Here is a 22,183-nt window from a genome sequence, read left to right as displayed (position 1 = left end):
CCGACAAGGTGCGTCTCCACCTGCAGTTGCATCATTGCTATACTGCATGTCATTTTGCATCCACTTGTTCTACATCAGCGCAAAAGACTGGCGATTTAGAACAGCCCTTTGAATATTTGTAAGACGACACACTTCAGGATCTCACGGAAAAGGAGAGGGGGTGAAAAAAACAACATAACAGTAGCACAAATTGGCTGTCTGCCTGTGTTGCACATCTTCTTTATCCTCGGTGAGGCAGAACGAGTGGCAGCTCTGTCATTTTCCGGAGCTCTAATGAATAGGGGCGACGTGTCTCTGCTGAAGTGGCAACATCAGCTGCCACCGCCGCCGATACTACTGTGGTCACAGTCACACAGTGAGAGACTGTGGGTTTTTTGCAGGGGCCTGTTCTGAGAGACGTGTCTGCAGTGAGGACTGTGGGGGTCAAGGCCAGCGAGGTTGAACTCCCCTGACCTCAGTCTACCACTCCCCACCCCCCCTCTTCCTCACCAGGGACATCGGTCTGACATTACAACCCTTCCGACGTCTTCCCGGTACACTGTGACTGACACCGCGGCTCCACAAACCACAACTTGAAAGTGGAAATCTCACAGGAAGGATTGAGGAACTGACAGGTTGAGTGGCGAGGGCAGCCCCCCCCCCCCCTTCTGTTCTGCCAGAGGCCAGCCATGCTGCTCCACTCGGACCCTGTCTGAAGTAGTCACACTCGCTGGTTGTGGGAACGCAATACATCACCGTCTCTGTTACCACAAGCAAAGCCTCAATTTCAAACCCAAATGACCTCAATGGGAAACTGTGCCCAGCCAAGCTCCACATGCGGCGCACCCCCTACCACATCCCATCTGCCCACCAATATGTACTCCGTAGCTGCTAGCAAATATGTATGAACTGAGGGGTAGCTCGCCCTTGCTTCCGTGCAAGCAGTTTATATGAGTGTGAATAGTCTAGGGTGGACATCCATCCGTACGTGACCACACTGAAGTAAACTCAGTATGAACAAAGTCCCACTAATCGTGCCTTCACAGCTACGTGACAAGGTTTGGAGGCAGGGCGCCTGCTACATAAACACAGCGGATGCTTCAGACTAAGCAAATACACATAACCCCAATGTCTCCCGCCAATACAAAAACACGAGAGAAGGAGGGAGAGAGGGAGAGAGAGAGAGAGAGAGAGAGAGAGAAAAGACCCCCCATCATCTGCGATTGTTCCCTCTTGGAGAACACACACACACACACACACACACACACACACACACTCCTTGGGGAGTATTGTTTGATGTCTGGGATTTGAAGACTTGATATATCACTGTTCTGACAACGTATTCATAACCATCTTCCAAACTATGAGAGCCAGGAGGTGCTCCCAGAGTCTCGTTGAGGGCCTTTGTAGAACAGTGCCGGTTGGCATGCAGGTCAGTCCCCTGCCCCACCACCCCACCCACCCCTCTCCCCAAACCACCCCCTTCTCAAACCACCCCTCTCCTAGCCTCCCTAAACTTCCACAGAACCTCTCCGCACACCCCTCTTGGGAAGCGCTGAATGGGGCCCTTGTCCAAGGCATGCCACTCCACTGTGAGAGGGGGAGGCCCCGTAGCCCACGTATTTACTTAGAGACATCAAACGCTCGGACTCAGACTTGCACATGCATGTCATAGTGGCACTTTACTCGTAGGGAGTGTGTGGAAGTGTGTGTGTGTGTGTGTGTGTGTGTGTAACATGTTGATGATCACTCCTCTGTGTGAACATGTTGATGATGTTGATCAGTGTGACTAGGTTTGAGGGCTTTACCAAGTTTACAGGGGCCAGTGTCCTTCTATGCTTAATTTCAAGTATGAGCATCCAGATTAAGGAATGTTTTTAATTTGTATTTAAATATTAATCCTATAGTTTATAGCTTGAATAGGTTCCTATTTCCTATTAAAATGCAGCCCTAGCTATAAAAAAGTGGAAATGTTAAGTGCCCTAGAAGCAAACTAGAAAAACCCTGATTTCTATGTTACAACACAGCACTGAGTGGATGTGTAGAAATGTGCTCACAATTAACGTCTGCCAAACATACTTGCAATACTTAACAAGTGATAGCATTGTCTTATTTTCCAGCCAGCAGCGAAGTCATCTGTGCATGGAGACAGCTAAATAATGAGGCGAAAAGTGCTTCAGACCTTGAAGGTACATATTCATACACTAAACATGTTGAGGTACACAGAGAGACTGCATTAAGACTGAAGACGAGGTCAGGTCTGGTCTTATCTGGCCCATGCAGATGTGTGGCTTGCAGTGTTTTATCGAGGCTATTTCCTTATTAACAAGCTAAATTAAACACCCTCCCTGTGACTGAGCTGCAGCTACCCTTCACCACTCTCTTGAGAGCAGTTGTCCTTTTTGTGAAATTCTATGGGTGGATATTCAGAGGAATCGGGAGAAATTAACTGCAGTAATTTCAAAAACAGAAAAATAGGGAGGGAGAGAGAGAGAATGAAAGAAAAATAAAGAGAGAGAGAGAGAGAGATGACCTCGGGTAAGAATTATGTGGTATACAGGGACAATTCACTGCATGAACAAGCAGTCTAGCTGTGTGAAATCAAGCCTCACACAGCGAGTGTTGCTTTTAATGTTTGTCTGTGCGCAAGCTACTCGCGGCACTGGGCGCTGGGAGGATGCAGACGGAGGCGTCTCAAAATTACAGTGCCCACTTGATTGCGCATTAATCACTGTCACAGTAGGCCCTAACCAGGTATGAGAGTCAGGCTAGCCTTTTGTGCCTGACCAGCAAGGTACTTATCACCATAGAAACGACCAACAATCATGCTAAACATGCTAACACATAGAGGAGGATGGTCAAGCTGTGAACGTTAGCACTGAAGAGCTACAGTTAGACAGAATGAATGGGATGAAGGGTACTTCAGACATTTTGGACCAGCTGTGGTGCTTCTATACAGTATCATCCGTGTACTATGCCATATGGTATGGCATGAATGGACCAGCTTTTAACCAATCAGCATTGACCACTAGGAGACGCCTGTACTTCCCACTTCGCCACTTATTGTGCAACGATTCAAGCTGATACATGAGGCTTCAATGCCTCAATGCCCTCGATGAATATTTTTACACATTCTACTTGCTCTGGCACTCCTGCCATTGTTATAACTACATTTCAAACAAATACTTCACTTTAACTTGTCCTATACTGTGACTAACAGGCCCAAGGCATTCATCCCTCAACCCAACAAACTTCCCTATGCTATCGAGGGGAATCTCAAGGAAGCAGTCAAAAAACAAATAACCACCACAACTCAAGGATTGCTGCCATCTGTATGGTGGTCAGACTCTGTAGCTTTTTTTGTTGCTGCAGAGGTCCTTCTCTTTAAGCTAAAGTACCCAATATTCTTTTCCAATGCCACTGCTCTGCTATTGCTTGTAAAATACACAAAGACTTTTTGTCAAGTAGCCTTGTGTTATTTTAGCATCAAATTCAATACAAATGGCCCCAGTGATCGAGCTGCGTTAAGAATGAGTATTGGGAGGGGGGGGGGGGGGGGGGAAAGCAATTATGGACTCACCTCTTATGGATTTGATATAAATGGAATCAATGTGGGTGGGCTATTGGGGGGGGGGGGGGGGGTGCAGTTTGTAATGAAACATGTGAATGCAACTGAAAAGGTTTTATCGACATATCTGGTCTCAGACATGCATGCATTCAAGATTTAACTAATCCAAAAAAAGCCACTCTCTTTTCAGGGCAGTATCCAAAATAAGTGCAAGTCTACTTGTCTTCTTCTCGACCTTTGTGCGTTCAATAATTTCTCTCCAGGCCTTGAAGTCTTCCATGTTCCATGTTTTAATATGACAGCTGTGGCTACTCTCACCATGAAGCCTTGCTTGCAAAGAATAATTTGTTTGTCTAAGGGGCATGTTTCACCATTCATGCAGGCTGGCCATCATCTACATACTTACAACTCCACACAGGAGAGACGACTCTCACTGCATTTGATGTGTGCTCTTTACACTAGTCCCAAGGGCGTGTTTAGGGGAAAAGTGTGTATGTGACATAGGTTTGGCTTACTGATGCATTATTTATGAAAGGCAGTCGTTAGACCGTCTACTTAGCATTCCTTTAGTCCCTAGCATTCATTTCCAAGAATCCAGAAAACCCACCCCGTCTTCTCAGAAATGAATGCAGATGAAGAAAAATGTGCTAGGGAGCGATCCTCTCTGCCTGAGAAAACAGTACGCCCAGATGTTATCGGAGGACTATGCCCCCAATAACGCAGCTAAAATTGGATCCAATTTGTCTGAATAATGACTATAAAATATCTTAGATTGCTTTTAGTTCACATCAAATGACTACACTTTAACTCATTTTAGATCCTTGATCATGTTTGAAGATATTATTCTTCAGCCTTAATGATGGTTGGTGCACTTGAGAGAGGGAGCCGGCTGCTTCCCATTTTGCAATGAATACATCCAGTCTACTGAAAACCGATCTGAACGGATTAGCTGTTCCATCAGATAAATTCTGAACACACATACACACACACAGATATTGCAGCTCTCAATCTTGCGCCATGCAGAAAGAAATCAGGTGGGAAGAAACCAGTGAGAGAAAATGGCCCAATGAGGTTCACCTTTATTTCCAGAAACTCGATCTCAGGAGTCGATAATGAAGGCATGCTTTACCCTCCAACGCATTCCAACCTCATTCCATCTCCTCAGCATTCCACAGCACATCTCCCTGGATGCCGCCAAGGCACTTTCACTGTTTTTTTTTGGTAGGCTTCGGGGGTGGGGTGACATAGCCTTCATAGCCTCCATCAATTATTAAATCTCCTAGTAAATGAAGAGGCTAAATACTGAAATTAAAGCTGGGCCATAAGAAGTTACTTTTGCCACCACAGTGATGGAGAAGGCCACATTAACTTTAAATTGAACACGTCCGTTAGCAAGACCCTGATGGAGCTACAGCACTCTTAAAGCAACACCAAAGAACTTTCCTCTGTCGCACGCACGCTATTGGTTTATCCAGCACTGGCTTTTCAAATAACGATGTCCACAGACAAGGTAGAATATGTTGCATGATTTTATGAAAGTACGATGTATTGCAACATCAGATGCAAGTCAAATTTGTAGTTTCTTATGTCTCATTCCATCGAACTACAGATCCGCTACCCTATCTGGCAAACTTGCATAGTGCGATTATAGCTGATAGAGGGCCGTGAAGCGAATGCAGAAGTGCATTTCACCCTGTTAGGAGTTGATGAACCACTGAAACAATTTTGGAAACATTATTTTAAGGTACAAAAACTCTTTGGTGTTGCTTTAAGGGGATGCCTGTTTACACTTGGTTTGCTTCACATGGGTAAACCACTTCGGCTGCCTTGCTCGACTAAATATAATGACTGTTCAGCCCAAACTTTACATGGCCAGGGACAACAGGGCTCTACAGTCAGGAATAATAAAAAAAAACATCACCAATGCAGGTGTGTGGCCACACAGCACAGAGGCTTCAAAGCATATTTTTATTACCAACACCGCAGGCAAATGGAAGAGACTCGTCGAGGAGGATTGTATATCATTTCCCCCTATGCAGTGCACTTGTTATATGGCGACGCGAGCGTAAACCTGAAGCCCCTTAGATCACGACGGGACGGGCTTGGCAGCTCACTTTGCCAGCGGAGATAGTCCGAGCCCCAGGACCTGAGGGTATTAAATCACCAAAGCATGGACAATGTTCCCACCGCACCCCACAAAAGCTTTAACACCCATCTCCCATAGTTTTGTAGGGCTCGCCCACTGCACTGAAAGGGCCCCCTTTCTTCAGCTTTTGGGGGGCTTCACCGTCAATACCATCAATAGAAATAGTGTTCCTCCCCCCACAATGGCCAAATCAACTGTGGGAGCATTCTGGTCCCCCCCTCCCCCTTCCCTCTCTTTCCCCCACTCTCCTTTTCTCCTTATTGAAGCCTTGTTTCCCTGAACAGAGCACCGAGGGAGAGAAAGGGCGCATGCCTTCACGTCCACTAACATGCAACCACACTCCCTCCTTTGGATTTGACAGGGTGGGGGTGAATACTGTATAGTAGGGACAAGAAACAAAAACAAAAAGAAGAACCGTGAAAAATAATGTTTACATTATATAGATTATTTGCCTTCAAGTACACAAGTATTTTTGTGGACAACAATTGTGGGGATGCAGTAGACACACAAACACCAGAGTACAGTACTGAAATTCATTTCTTTGCCTTACAAGCAGACAGTATGATTAAACAGGCCCTGGCCACAAACTGAGCTCCAGTCAATCACATTAGGTATTAATTAGACTTGCAGACAGTGGAGGGTTCCCCGACCATATTGCTGGATCCCCTTTCACAGGCACAGAGCCGTGCAGTCGCCCGTCAGGACCAGGTTTCAGACTGACAACCAAAAAGCCAGACACAGCCAGCGGCAGTCAAAAAAAAAAAGGGGGGGGGGGGGGGGACAATGAACAGTGGCAATGCACGAGCGTCTGAAAGACCACAGACATTAATTCATTAGCATTCATCCCACTTAATTTTCAGTGAGCCTTCACAGTTTGACGGAGGGCAGGAGAGGACATCGCCAACTCATCTGCTTCCATTCTTCCTATTGCATTGTGGAGGTGAGGGCAGATTCACCCAGCTATTCCCATTCACTGAGTGAAACAAACCTCACCGTACAACAAAAAAAAGTCACAATGACCTCTCTAGAGACCAAAAAGCAATCCAAGTGGCAGGGCAGATATAATGTCAGAACAGGCAGAACGTGCCAAGTGCATTCAAACCCATTTCCTCTTCTTTGGTCTGAGTAGAAGATCAGAAAATAAGTGGCCCGATGTTTTAGTCATCTGCCACACTGCTCTAGTATTCCACTTTAGCTTCTTGATGCAGTCCATTTCATCTTGTAAAGTTTAAAAGAAAACTACAAAAAGAGATTGCTACTGAAATGAGAGAATGTCCAGGTGCTATACAACTTACAGACCACAGAGCAACTTTTTTTAGTCATGCACAAAAATGATGATCCGCAATCAGACTAATGGGGTTGATTTAAATGATAAGAACACACTCAATCCTCCGAGCTCATGCCCTTACCATCTTCATCAGACACTAAGGTTTGAGGTGACATGAGGTTAACCTTGCTCCTTAAGTGCTGAGCTCCACCTTATTATCATTTGTACATAAACCTGGACCTGCTTTTCATGGCAGCGCTCCTTCACACAGGCCTGAGCCCACCCCCCCCCCCCTGGTCTGGGCGCGTTGTTCTCACCAGAGGGAGGCACGTCAGTGCCAGTCACTGCCTAGCGGTGGCTTTCAGGGCGTCCGTTATTGTGCCGCTCCAGCTCTGCCTGGACCGACCGACCGGCCTGCTGTTTCTTGGAATGCAGAGGGCCACCAGAAGAAACTTTTGCTAAGCATTTCACCCGGAGCACTGGGAGTACGGAATACAAAACACAAGAAAGAAAAGGAAAGGAAAAGGTAACGGAGGGGAAGGAAAAGAGAAGGAAAAAAAAGAGGGGCAGAACAAAGAGAAATTTCTCTTTGACATGTGACAGCATACACAATGTGGCTGAGGCCTTAACTGAAACGCCAAGAGTAAGAGAATGTCTGTAGCACAGACAACTCACAGACAGAAGATGGAGACCATTAAAACAAATCAGGTTTGGCTGATGCATTGCTCAGTTAGAGAATCGCTAATGAGTGACCACATTTTGAAATGTGAAAGCTGATCACAAATTGAAAATTGTGCCAAATTGATGGGAAAACCTTTCATTTGGAGAGCAGAAGAGAGTATCTCATGTTGTTAGCAACAGACGGCTCTCTACAGCAGTGTACAATGTCTGAAAGTGTACACCTGAGCTGGCAATGTGATTACTGACTATTTAACCTGCATAATTTGGTAAGCTGAACAGTTAAGCTTACCTGCTGACAATTAGAAGGCCACTGCTCTTATCAGTAGAAGCAAGTTAACCCTTTTATAAAGCTTTCAGTCTCTAAGAGTGCAGTTGTGATTGCAATTTGCTGCTACTGCTGCTACTGTATACTGTATATTTTTCAGCAGAATAGAATACCTATTTGATGACACTGCCCAATGAGAGGATTAATCAAAGATACTTTCAAGTTCCAGGCTTCATCACAATGATTTAAAGTTACACTAAGCTGTCTGTTTAAGTTAGAGTTTGGGCACAAGAAACACAACATTGAAATCTCTGAAAACTTTTACAGCTTGTGTAGGGGGATCTTTATCTAGATATCCAGGCAGTGGTCCAAACGTGTGCAATGGATCTTTCGAGCGTCTTATCTTCCCTGATACCGAGCCCATCCAACTCAAGTCAGAAATACTGCATCCTGGGCACCTTTATCTCCATCTTCGCCCAGTCCTTTCTGTCCATATGGTAATATCAGCTCCACGATATAGCTCCAATTCCCTTCCATAAAACTTTTATTCTCCTCTGTCTCCTCTCAATCGACGCCACCACATTAGAAATAATTCAGATGGCACGTCTTAAATATGCACCATTGAAACTTTGATGAGGGCCAAAGAGTCATTACTAGCCTCAACTTATTAATGAATAGAAATAATTTATGCAGATATCAGATGCGGTTGACGGAGCCGCCACAACCACCATCACCCCCACCCACTTGTATTCCACTCCTGTTACTATGGCACCCAGGTTCTCTCATCCCTTGTCCAGACGAGGCCGCCCTTCACATTTGCGCTCAGACAAACCCTACCCATGCTGTGCTCGTGCCCTGCCCTCCCCTCCTCCAAGGGCCCTCATAAGTTCATTAAAGATGAAAACCTTTCTTCCATTTGAAAGGAAGGCCTCTGCATCCTAGGCAAACACTTGAATCGACTCGTCTGTGGGGGGGGGGGGGGGTTGATGTATGAATATTAATGGACACATTTGTTGCGAGAGACAAACATGACAGAACTCACAGACAAATGAGCGCTCTAGCTGCGAGAGGTGTTCAAGCAGAGGCGCGCACACACACACACACACACACACACACACACACACACACACACACACACACACACACACACACACACACACACACACACACACACACACACACACACACACACACACACACACACACACACACACACACACACACACACACACACACACACACACACACACACACACACACACACACACACACACACACACACACACACACACACACACACACAAAATGGACTCCAGACACTGTCCTTATCACGTTTCACCAAAAAACTTGTGGCTGGGACAACTCTCTTTGAGAAATGAGTCAGAATGAAACTATGTAGGCCCATGTGTGCCTATTCACTGCCTCTTTCACAATGCAGTTCTTCCCCACACTGACTGTACGGGTCGGGACACACAATAAGAAACCGGCACACAGGCGGATGCCCAAGGGCTGCATCATGGTAGAGTGATAAATTGTCCAGGTGCCATTTGGCACGACAGGTCGGTGGTGCCTGGTGGGTGGGAACTCTTGCCAACAACAATCACTGGTTTGAGATAAAGTACTAATTCCATTCACTTGTAAATGTGAATAGTAAAAGAATTTGATGAGCCAAATTACAGAGTCTGTGCAGCTTATGAGAGATGCAAGGAGCAACTCTGTCTCAGCAGTCGGCACTTTGTCTGCCTGGTGCAGTCTTTCACTTGGGAGATTGATAGGTGTAGATGTACAGTGAAAAACTATATAAATATAAATATAAAGGTGATGGCAGCAAAACAATGATGTTCAGGTGGATGATTTTACAGAAGAGCATCTACAACCTAATAAGTGTTGATGATAATGTGCTTAGCAGAAAGAGAAAAAGAGAGAGAAAGAAAGAAAGATTTTATTAGTTTGAGAAATGTTTTTCCCCACTGCTCTTGTGAATGTTTCCTGGAACAGGCAACAAGCAAAAACGGTGCCATTGTACAACTCATTTACTATTAAGCCAGATGTGGATTCTTCAGTCGTTTCCGACTTGTCCATTCAGCTGTTCTCAAGAGTTACAAAATACTGTGACGACGAGAATACAGAACGGCCGGCAGTATCAGATGAATGTTTGTGTGGTCACCAAATCGAGAAGACGCATGCATCAACTAAGCCCAACACAATGACAATATATCGATGCAGCTGCTTCTCATTTTGCCAGAACAGATGTGCTGGCTGTTCCACTGTACAGGCTGAAAAACAATCAATCAGCAAGCGCGGACAGTCCCGTGGACTGTCCAAGACACTGCGTTTTTACAAGAAACACTGTGCGGACTGAGCTGTATAAAACGTTTACGGTGTTAAATAAATGGTACAGAGAGAGTACGGAATGAGATGTGTGCCACGCTCACAGCTCACACTGCGTAGGCCTACTGTTCCAAAAGTTAAAAAAATTGGTATAAGTTCCTACACCCGACCTGTAAATTGTAAAATCGTCATTGTTATGAATGATTTTTTTTAAAACTCTTATATCGCGCACATGGCTGCTCGTTTCTGCCCTCTACTGACATTGACCGGAAAGACAGTTGACAATTGTGTTGAAATATCCAGCCAGTCTTGATTTTCAACTTTAATTTCAGAAAGGTTTCGCGAACCCGTCTAGAGAATTATAAAATGGTATGCTACAAATAAGTAAGAGGTAAACTAACGGGTTGAAATTAATATATGTCACTCATTCATAGTTCATGCACGTAGCACAGGACCGTGTTAGACTAGGTTGCACTGAGGCAACAGCTTTCTTCTCACCAATTGAAAGACAATTACTAGAAAAGCTGATACACAGCCTGTGCAGCCATTGCAACCCTGTGCGGTCTTCCGAAATGTGGTAGCCACTAAAATGAACATTTAAGCTACAGAAAAACTATGCGCATTTCACCGTCTCGATTTCAATTAAACTCTTTCAGTTATCTTCTACACTGCATATGAACATCTTTGTTTGAGCCTACAGCTACCCGCTAGGCACGGTCAGTCTCCCTCATTTGCTAAAAATGAACACAAGAACATATTTTTTACTGTGCTATTTTGTGCGAAAAGCTTTAAATAAATATAGTGTAGGCAAACGATATTGTTCTTCAGTCAACATAATGTAAATTTCAAGATACACAGCGTGATCTTCGTAATGCTCTAGAAAACAATAATTCCAGACGTCAGTCAAGACCGTTCAGTGACAACCATAATGCAAAGAGTTTCACTTGCGGACAATAAAAATGACGTCCTTTTAAAAAATAATAACCAGATTTTTGCCAAACAAAGTAATTTGTTGGTGCATGTCACTGAAATCAACGTGGAGCATTATCCTGAATAAAAAACAACCAGTGAGCAACAATGGTAAACAAAATACGTTACAGAAATCAGTACCAAAACATGCACAGACCACTTCAACATGTCATGGAATAAAACTAACAAGTAGTATAGCCTACTCTAGTCCACCAAAGAAATAATAATAAACGAACTTGACAGCCTTTGGACCGTGACAATGTTACGGTTCTTGAGCCCCCCAAAACCATTCTGATCCCAGAAAGATACGTGAGTGGCAAGTAAAGCTGCATCCGTAAGAATAAAACATCTTCCGCCAGCATGCTGTCTTTGTCGTTAGATATGTAGACAAATATAATGTAATAAATGAGATACAAGCAAATGTACCTGTCACTGATGACTAATTTGTGCTGTAAGGTTATGTCGATATAGGCTGCACTTGATAATATAAATCTACATATGCCATTAACGTAACGTTACTTTTACGCATGCATTTTCAGCTAGGCTATTATAGCCATCCTTGCGGAGGTTATCAGGATTCCGAGCTACCCATGCACGTGAATGTCCTATAAATTAACAAAAAATACTAATATCAATATTAAGCAACACTTTCATTGACTCGATGCCTGAAGTTACAATTGCTTACCGTGAATTGTCTTGTTATATGCAAGATGTGCGGTGAATACTTTGACAGTCAGTGACTGACTGAGGATACAAAAAGTTCACTGAAGTCTCTTGTTCTCAAGACGTGACCATTGCGTTATCTATTATAAAACAGTATAAAACGGAAACTGGCACTTACCTTTCCTTGTGTTGGTTTTTCCTACAATTTGTAACTGTGATGCACTGAAAAGAAAGAGATTTTGGTCCTATCCTCTGTAGTGATGTATCCCGGTGATGTCTACGCTTCGAACAGGACGACCTGCAGCTGGTAACTGTGCGCTCTTCACCAGATGAAACCACTACAAGACTACCTGCAACTGACGCAAATAGGGGGGGGGGGGGTCAAAAAACATATGACGTTGAACTAGAGCTATTTCGACGCGGTCCAAATATATGTTTTGATATCCATGGATCGGCGGACAATTATTTGGGGTTTAGCCCTTTACTGTAGTAAAATCGTCAGTTTCGAAGTGTTTTTTGCGCGAACTTAACGTACACCCATTTGTCAAGATGGACTCGCCCATTTTGATCTTGTATGAGGTGCCAGAGCGATTAATTAACTGTTTGCGTTCTTTATTTCTTTTCACGAGAAGTTTTATGAGACCAACTTAACATAGGTTAGATTAAAGAAAAACTTTTTTTCAACTTTTTGTTTAAAAAAAGAAAGAAATCAGTCACAGTCATTTTACCGCTTCACTGAGTCAGAAAACGATATTCCAGATGCAGTTTGGAAACCGTACAAATTAAGTTCGATCTGTTATCTCACCGTGTTCCACTACATTAAAAATAATCTTATAGGAACGTCAAGAGAAGCGTCGCCCATCAAAGCATGGCCCTTGGGAATCTTTGGTCATTCACAAATAGGGGGGGGGGGGGGGCGGGCTTGATTGTCGACAATTTGAGAAGGCTGTGTTATCAATATTCAGCCCTGTTGCACCTTTCCAGGTGGTGGCACCAGGTAGCGCTATAGCTTCCATGAGATAGTGGACGGTCTAAGGCTTTTAAACATATAAAAAGGCTGTTGGCACTATCGCCCTAAAATCAGAGCTTGAAGTTTGTGGTGCAATGCATATAAATCGCATCGCAACAAGTATAAGAAGCAAACGAATCTACCCACGGAAAGACTAGAAGCCTATTTTAATGTTATATTTATAAAAAAAATACACATTGTTTTTTATTAACGCAAAAAAGCACCCAGCACTGACACTAAAGGGTCTGCTTAAATACATAGCTGCCGGTAGTTCCACGTTTGCAATTTGCTAATATATTCTCTAGATAACTACATTTCCCAGGAACGTTTCCGACCTTCTTTGGAATCACTGGGAAAGGAATTGCGCCTGCGCAACCAGACGTGGCAGCGGTATCATGGCTTCTTGGACCCGCCACGAGAGACGGATGAGAGATCTCGAGATGTATATTATCGTTTTGCTGGTAAGTCGCCAGTTCTTATTGCAATACTTTGGAATACCACCCTGTTACATGCAACCATATGGCAATGGGTTTCTTCTGTTAATGTCTGATAATCATCACTACTCGCAACGTAGCCTTTTTCTGAAAGGTAAAGTTGACAGTCAGAGAAGGATAGACCATTGATCATTTGAAACCGAAGTTGGCGTATCAACACCCATCGAAACATGATCATTGTTGCATCACTCTTACCATTCACTTGTATTTTTGTTAAACATGTCTGGAGAAATCAAAATCTATAGTACGTTAACGAGTGTCATCATTATTGTGTCGTCGGTTGCCTCTCGAGCTCCGACGACTTCTTAACTCGCCCTGGGCTAGTTGGAATGTGTATGTTGGGCGAAAATAATGTTGGATTTAAGGACGTGAATTTCAATCCGAGGTGGATTGTTGTCGTTGAGCCTTATGCATTTTGCCTCAGAAAAAGGCAGACTTGAGTGGAACGCACACGTCCACTCACTGGCCCATGATCTTGTGACAGGGATGAGATTGCTACAGTGTATCCAGTGATGCTTCCAGAAATGTATCCAATTACTTAAACCTTTCGTTGGTCTTGAGCAAAACCTTTTTGGTAGGCGTGGTCAGAAATCGTTTTTTTGGTAGTAATATCCAGAAACCTGCTGTCGACAATAAATTAATTAACATTTCTCAATTTTCACTTCTCAACACTGAAAGTGATGAATGACTAACATGGGTTATGTGACGTCCTCAAGAGAGCCACTGGCTGCTGTTTTGAACATCTTTGTCCTCAGTAGACCAGCTAATCTAGCTCTCCTGACACAGTATTTGCAGTGTATCAAATTAGGCAGGGTCTATTGTAACTGTACTGCCACGTCAGTGAGATCTGGCACTCTGGGACCTTTCCTGTTCCACATCCTGTTTTGACAAGGCAAACAAAGGTGGATTCTCAAGAGTGCTGAGGAAGTGGCCACGCTGTTGGGTGAGAGGGTTTTAGAGAGTGGACCATTCTGTCATGCAGAGGCCATCTGCACAGCTCCCCCCCCCTGTCAGAGGAATTCCTCAAATCTCTTAATCTCAGAGACCCCCCCCCCCTCCTGCTCTGCCACATAGCCACCACAACTGCAACCACCAGGGCGGCGGTAAGTGCTCTCTGCTCCGCCTCAGTGTGCCTTGGCTACGAATACCTAGCGCTCTTTATTCCAGGTGCACTGTGTCCACTTGCCCTCCTTGCTCGCATCAGTCACGCACGGTTGAGGTACTGTAGGGCTAATGTGTAGCCATTGCCATCGCCAGGTCCTTCTCTGTGCTTTGTCAGCTCAGCATATCAATGGTCAGGTAGCAGTGATGGACAGTTATTGGTGGTATGGCACCCACCCCCTACGAGAACACACACACACACATACATTAACTAGGGTCTGTATAGTCGGCTCATTAATCAGGAAAATGATTGGGCCCATTCCACAAATGCTGCAGCAGAAGTGCTGATTCAGTGTGGTGGCCTATAACTGAAGATGGGATGGTATCTATTATGCAGATTTGTCACCGACACAGGGAAAAGAGGAAGCGTGTCGGATCCTTGGCATGACGCTGTTTATTAAGGGCAATGATTCGCTCATCAGTGTGGATGTGACCTTGATACATTAGGAGTGTTATCTCATATTCTCATTAGATCAGGTGTTCCCTGTGAAGGTCAATCCACGTGGAGACTTGCATACAAAGATGGCGGTTTTAACATTGCGTAAAAAGAACCATGGAAGGCCCTCAGACGCATCTAAGTTGTAGAGTTCACAGAGGAATATAGACAATCGAAAAAACAAAATAGGGAAGACCTCAGAACATATCACTGGGCACTGCAAGAGTGAAAATATCTGTTGGGGTCATGTCCTCAACTCTATAAGCCTCTGTGGTTAAAACAGAGAGCAGAATGGATGACCTTGCCAGCTGCCCAGACTAGCGAAGGCCCATTCATGCATTTTTTTAATGCATTTCACAGCTGACTCTTAAGGTAGGCGAGCTGGAGAAAATGACGAGGGCAAACAGTGATGCCCTCAGATGTTTGCGTCTTTCCAGCGGGGCTCCTTTTTTGCTCTGCGAGCTGCAGGCTCCATCACGTAACATGACACACATGAATGAGAGCATCTGCTCAGTGTCTGAATGGAGAGCTGGAGGAGAATCTTTTCCAAAGCAGAACGACAGAGAAGGGTACCTTCACACTGCAAGGGCTTGGAGTGCTAATCCGTAGGTTTTTTTCTTCCCCATTTGCATTTATACATTAGTTGCTCCCCAAATCTCCTCTGCACGTACAAGCAACTGTGAAGTGAAGCATCTAATAAAGAAAGCTACTTTACGAGGAAACCTGTCGACATTTGCGGCTTTGGTCTCCACAGACGGTGCAAACCAGGTTCTCTGGTGCAGTTATGTGTAGAAGCAGGATTTTGTTCTTAAATGGATACCTGTTTTTAAGGCTGTTTTTTACTTTTCACATGTGATAGAGCACATGGTGTCCATGTTTGTAATGTTTGATGGAATGCTATCAGTGTCACAGTGATCACAGAACATACAACAGTTTCCTAGAATTACAAGGTCAGAGACTACAAACTAAAGCGAATGATTGTGGAACGATCTGCCAAGTTCCATCAGAGCAGGGGCGTCCCTCTCTATCTTTAAAGAACTCTTGAAGACACAACTCTTCCAAGAATACCTTCTCTCCTAGCACTTATGACAACCTCACACACCTAATACGCACTTACCCACACTCCACTTCCCTCTTTTCCCTCTCTACCTCCTCTTCTACTTCTCCTCCTCCATACTTTGAGTAGTACTTAATATGTAGGCACTCCTATCCTCTAGTGGTAGTTTTGACAGATGCAGTGTTAATTCCTAGCTATATAGTCTCCTCTGCACTGTAGTTTAAACATGTGGTGTTCTGAACACAGAAATAACTAAACGGTATTCGTTTTGTAGTTGTGCCATCTGTGATTGGTAATGAGACAGTGGAGGTCTCTGATTGGTTTGTTCACCAAAGTATAATCAGTATCCGCCTCCAGGGCACTCTCTTGGTATTGTGATGTTGGCAAGATAAGTGGCTGTGTTAATAAAAGCAAACTTCGATTTCGTACCCTGTCGTGTGCTATTCCAGTTGTCTGCTTAAACAAGTTTCAGAACATTTTATTAGTGTGCAATACACGACAAAACATTATTCTAATGCTGTAGTTATAACTCTGTAGTTTAAAAGTTTAAATGTTAAAAGGCTTAAATGTTAATAGCTTAAATGTTATTCTATTGCTGTAGTTGTAGCTCTGTGGCTTAAATATTAAAATGCTTAAATCTTAATAGCTTAAATGTTATTCCATTGATGTAAGTTGCTTTGGATAAACGCATCCGCCAAATGAATAAATGTAATGTAAGTATACAATGTTCCTAAATATTGTTTTGGCATATTACCACTGATTTGGAGAATCAGTAGGCAAATTATCATGATCATACAATCAGAACATATTGAACCAGTTGTGTGGTTGCCCAGCAACATTGCTCAAAATGTTTCCCCATATGTCATCACCTTAGCACTGCACAGTTGAGGGGTAGTTATACAGAATAGGATTTACATGTTCATTCTAATTTTGTATTGTGTGTCCACGTCCATTGTGTTAGTCTTATGTTGTATTTGTTTTATATGTAAAGTTTGACAACTCATCTGTGTAGTTCCTGCATATACTTCTCATACAGCATTGCAGCATAGATTATTTGAATGAGTGTCCTTTTTTACTGTACCCATTACATTCTTGCACTCTTTGCTTGTGTCTGTTTTTAAGGGACTGTTTGTTCTCCAGTTAATCAGTAGAACTAAGAAAATAAGCATCTCGTCTGGACATAGCAGGGAGGAAAGATGATCATGTATACACTTCCAGATATATCCAGATAAATCCTCTGCAATGCCTCTGCGCTGTCTGCATATGTATTATCACTGCCTATCATATCAGTGGACGTTAAACTTCAGTGACCCCTCCGCCCTTTGGCTGATTGTTCTTAGTTATTTGCTCAAGGTTGGTGCTGTACCAGTTTATCAGTCAGAAGCAATGTTGCGCGACACGGCCGCATAGAGCAGTGCTCTCTTGCTCACTCTCCCATCATCCTGCAGTGTACAGTAGTGTGTGCTCTCCTGGTGAGGACTCCTTAATGGATGACCGCAACAAGGGCAGCCTTGTGCAGGCTCCTGTGTTATTAGCATAATGCCCCCATTCAACCCAGTGGCACGGTGAAAGCTGAAAAGGGGCTGCTTTTGTGACAGGTAGGGACCGTGATGATTGCTAGTCGTCCGTGCCCTCGTTTTTCTTTGGCGCGGCCAACGCTCCTTCCTCTCCGACTGTATACGTGTGAAGAGATGTGGGCTGGACCAAAAAAAGACGGGGGTGCTGTATGGACTCTGCTATACCCCCCGCCCCTTTTTTCTTTTCTCCTTCTCACAATACCAGCATCTCTAGGGTTCCTGTCCACAAATGGACAGAACTGCAGGCCATTTTTTGACAGCCTGCCTGCCTGCCTGTCTGTCTTTGAATGTGTCTGGGGCAGTCTAGCTTTTCTCCTCCCTGTCTAGCGCCTTTAGTGTTTACAGAGCCATGTCACCTGTGTTACCCAGCTCAACTGGGGGGGGGGGGGGCAGTAAGGCAGCAAGAGCTGCCTAAAATGTGTACTCTTGTTTGTACTGCATTGGAAGTGACGCCTATCTAGTTTAGGCTAAACTCATTGATATGGATTTATGTGTGTGTGTGTGTGTGTGTGTGTGTGTGTGTGTGTGCACTGTGGGCTACAATGCCTGGCAGGGTCTGAAAAGCTCAACACCTCCTTTCACCTTGAGCTTTATGCCATGCTGCTACTGACCTTGAACACACACCCTGCTGTCAAAGGTAGAGAACTTTCCTGTGTTGCGTGTTGCCATTTTACTTTTCCCTGCCACCCCCATCCTCTCTTGTCTCGGGGCATGACACTGGCGAGAGACGACATGAGTCAGTCGCACAGGGGTCAGGTGTGGTTTGGTGCCTCAGAGTGTCCTTGGCCTAATCAGTCCTGACTTGTCACCTTTGTGTGGAGCTCCGAGGACCATCCCCAAGGGCCATCATCTCCTCGTGTGATTAATGCTACTTGGCTACTCCTCCGCTGCTCTGCTGAGGTGTGGACAGGTGATGGGTTCCATTCTCTCTCTCTCTCTCTCTCTCTCTCTCTCTCTGTCATCTCTTCTTTCTCTCTCTCTCTCTCCTATCTCTTCTTTCTCTCTCTCTTATCTTCTCTCTCTTCTCTCTCTCTCTCTGTTCCATCATGTTTCTGTAATTTAATTCCGTGTTCTGATGTGATTTTCCTGAAGTACCCCCTCCCAGAGTGTGTGGAGAGGATCAGGCACATGCATTGAATCAATCAGTTGGAATATTTCATGACATTCGGCCTCTTTTTCACTCCCGCCTCCTCTCTCCCTTTCATCCCTCTCTCTCTCACTTTTCCTCTCTCCTTCATTTTCTCTCCCTCTATCACACACACACACACACACACACACACACACACACACACACACACACACACACACACATACACACACACACACCCTTTCTTTGTATTTATGGGGGGAAAACAACATGTTAGTGGGCAGCAGCCAGCTTCATTAACACTAAGCGGTGAGCTGAGGTGTTTGTGAGAGACAGCAAGTAAGGGCCAGTCTCTCACTCTCGCTGCTCTGCACTGCTGATTCATCCTTCACACCCCCCCCCCCCCCCCACCCTGCTTTCCCCAGGTGAGGATGTGTGGTCCGTGGTCATCTTATTATGACCACATGCCTGACCATCCCTCCCATTAAGCCCCAGCATATGCTTGGCTTCCTCTGATGTAGTGATTTCATTTTTTTTTCTCTCTTTTCTTTTCCGCTGTAGATAATCGTGATTCCTAGTTTCTGTCCTCACCGTTTTCTCAGTGAGGCGAGCCGTTTAATTAGCCTGGCTGGGCGAACAGAGCAGTGCGTCTCAGACACGCTGTGTTTTTTTTTTTTTTTTTTATGGTGGTGGGTGTGTTGGGAGGAGGGAGTGTCAAGTGCCCTAGTCATTTTGTGGGGTTGTGGAAGGTTGTGGTCCAATGATAGCTATTCGTTTCAAGTCGAGCTTAGATCAGGCGAGCTCCTGTAATCCGGACCCTCTCCCAGGCTGCCCCTGGGGTTCCATACCCAGGCTGCCGATGGGTAGGTGAGGCTCGGTGTCACCTGCCCTGCATCTCGTCACGGCCCTTCCGCTGCACCCCCGCTGATGGCCTCTTTATCTCTGGAGCCCCCTTATCTCCTCCGCGCCGCTCCTCTGAGCGGATTCCACGCTCCACGGGCCTGCTGAGGGGTACAAGAATGTTTCAGGTTTTTCTGGGGCTGTCTCTGAGCCCCACCCCCCTCTCCCATCCTCCAAAACCTTAGCAATGACACAGGGGAATTTTAGCTTGAGCAAGCGAGTTCCTGTTTTGTGCGATCCAGTTATGGCTATACTTTTCTTGCCGTTTGTGTATTTGAATGTAATCTCTCAGCAGGATTATGCAAAAACTACCAGGCCGATTTTCAAGAAACTTTGTAGAGCAGCTCACCATGACGGGCCGAGGGAGAACCATTACATTTTGGACTAATCCTAATCAAGGGGTGACTCCGGGACTTTGTTTGTTTCTACTTCCTATAACATCTGCACGCTCTGTGCCCTTCTACTGTAGTTTCACCTCTGCTTGAAGGGGAAGTATAAACTGGTGGAGAACATTCTCTCGCGTGACTCTGTATTCACTAACACAGATGTGGTATTGTCCATTTTGCTCACAATTTAGAGCAATTTAAGAGCTAATTTGTTCATTAAAAAGGTGAATTTGTAGTCTGTTCCCTAATGGATGGCTTGGCAAAATCAATTGGTGTACAGTCAGTGAGAATTTGACAACACCATTTATTTCACTGCTTACAAGCGCCAGTAATTCAAGCTAAAGGATTCACTCAATATTTTAAAGACAACACAAGTCCACACAAAGGTCTCTTGTATTGATTATGTATCTCGGCGTGTCATATTTTTGCATCCGCCATATTGATAGAAAGAATTGCATCTGCAGTGTATCAGCAGAAGCCTTGTGATTTAAACTGCACTGGTCTGCATTCCTCGTGTGTGTGTGTGTGTGTGTGTGTGTGTGTGTGTGTGTGTGTGTGTGTGTGTGTGTGTGTGTGTGTGTGTGTGTGTGTGTGTGTGTGTGTGTGTGTGTGTGTGTGTGTGTGTGTGTGTGTGTGTGTGTGTGTGTGTGTGTGTGTGTGTGTGTGTGTGTGTGTGTGTGTGTGTGTGTGTGTGTGTGTGTGTGTGTGTGTGTGTTGAAACTGATGGGCTCTTTCAGTCTCCTGTTTTATAGATGCTGTGCTTGTGTTGTGTGATGATGGAAGATGACCCCATGTAACTGTGTTTCCTCTTTTTCTTTCTTTCTCTCTCTCTCTCTCCTTTCTCTCTCTCACAACTGTTTCCTTCTCGCAGCTCTGCGTGGTGTCCACACTGCAAGCGGCGAAGGTGTCTCCGCTCATTGAGAGAGTCAGTGACCACAAGGACTTTAAAAAGCTGCTCAGGACACGCACCAATGTCCTGGTCCTCTACACAAAATCTGGTGGGTACACACACACAAGCACACACACACACACACAATCGTCCCCCCAACTTGACCTTCCTTCTCACTGGTGTGACACACTGTTAACACCAGGTTGTTGAGGCAAAAATAGATGTCCTAACGTACTTGTGTGTGTTTGTGTTTGTGTGTGTGTGTGTATGTATGTGTGTGTGTGTGTGTGTGTGTGAGATCGTCTCACAAATGGACCAAATGCAGAGCAAACCTCGCAGAAAAACAGATTAACAGATTGGATTTTTTCCTCTCTCTCTGCAGAACAAATGGTTGAAGTTTTTTTTCTAAACACTCAGAAATGCACTGTTGACATCCAGAACGGCGCAGCAGGGAAACATCCTAATTCAGCCAAGAGCATGTGATTCGAAGCTCGCCCTCTTGCAGTGGCAGCTTGTGGCTGCGTTTATTCCTCTCCGCGGTATAGCGATCGCAGGAGCTCGTTCTAATTGGCCGTGTCCACTCAGACTGTTTGCGTTGCTGTGTTAAGTGCACAGCACAGCAGAACTGAACCAAACCCCAACACTGTGGCCCAGCCGAGGAACCACATCAGACCCACTCCCTGCTGAGTTATCAAGGCAAATCACACTGCGCTTAGCAAAGAGCTGCGTCGTCACACGCCACGCCATTCATAAAACATTGCTCTCTCTGAGCAGAGGAAGAGACCTCAAACACACACACACACACACACCAACTGGAGATTTATTTGTTTCATAATTCACTGCCCATTTCAGCAGCGTGAGGTCAATGGATAAGGCTCGGTGCAAATCGAACGCTGGCTTTGATGGATGGCCTAGCCACGGCTCGCTCATCCTCTCAAGCTGTGTGTGTGTGTGTGTGTGTGTGTGTGTGTGTGTGTGTGTGTGTGTGTGTGTGTGTGTGTGTGTGTGTGTGTGTGTGTGTGTGTGTGTGTGTGTGTGTGTGTGTGTGTGTGTGTGTGTGTGTGTGTGTGTGTGTGTGTGTGTGTGTGTGTGTGTGTGTGTGTGTGTGTGTGTGTGTGTGTGTGTGTGTGTGTGTGTTCATTTGCTCTTTTTTCATCTATTTCCCCTCGCGCATGTTTCCCTTTTCCATTTAATTTCCTGCTCTCTGAAGCTCTCTGTTGACGTGGACATGACTGCTGGAGGTTCCATAGGGAATACCCAGGCATTTAGAGAGTGTCTGTCGTGCAGAATGTCAACCAGCCTTTTTATTTTAAAGAAA

At 44.9% G+C, this 22,183-nt stretch overlaps 2 protein-coding genes across 5 annotated transcripts in view; one reads left to right on the top strand and one right to left on the bottom strand.

Annotated features, from left to right (window-relative positions):
• sema5ba (sema domain, seven thrombospondin repeats (type 1 and type 1-like), transmembrane domain (TM) and short cytoplasmic domain, (semaphorin) 5Ba) overlaps nucleotides 1-12,162 on the bottom strand; it is a 118,879-nt gene extending 106,717 nt beyond the window's left edge. For all 4 annotated transcript variants that reach the window (XM_076264023.1, XM_076264026.1, XM_076264024.1 and 1 more), the window contains exon 1: nucleotides 12,048-12,162. The gene's annotated coding sequence lies outside the window, so the exon portion shown is untranslated. The remainder of the gene's footprint in view (nucleotides 1-12,047) is intronic.
• Nucleotides 12,163-13,271: 1,109 nt separating this feature from the next.
• Nucleotides 13,272-22,183, top strand: part of pdia5 (protein disulfide isomerase family A, member 5) — a 45,561-nt gene continuing 36,649 nt past the window's right edge. Inside the window, exons 1-2 of the mRNA XM_076264022.1 lie at nucleotides 13,272-13,339; nucleotides 20,848-20,974. Coding sequence (XP_076120137.1) covers nucleotides 13,274-13,339; nucleotides 20,848-20,974 — 193 coding nt within the window. The 5' untranslated portion in view covers nucleotides 13,272-13,273. The remainder of the gene's footprint in view (nucleotides 13,340-20,847; nucleotides 20,975-22,183) is intronic.

Source organism: Alosa pseudoharengus, unplaced genomic scaffold, assembly GCF_046254945.1.
Source record: "Alosa pseudoharengus isolate Yale_2024_CS ecotype anadromous, Long Island Sound unplaced genomic scaffold, YU_APseudo_1.1 YU_APseudo_1.1_scf_3, whole genome shotgun sequence".
In the NCBI taxonomy this organism is placed as follows: Eukaryota; Metazoa; Chordata; class Actinopteri; order Clupeiformes; family Clupeidae; genus Alosa; species Alosa pseudoharengus.
This window is presented reverse-complemented; position numbering and strand designations above follow the sequence as displayed.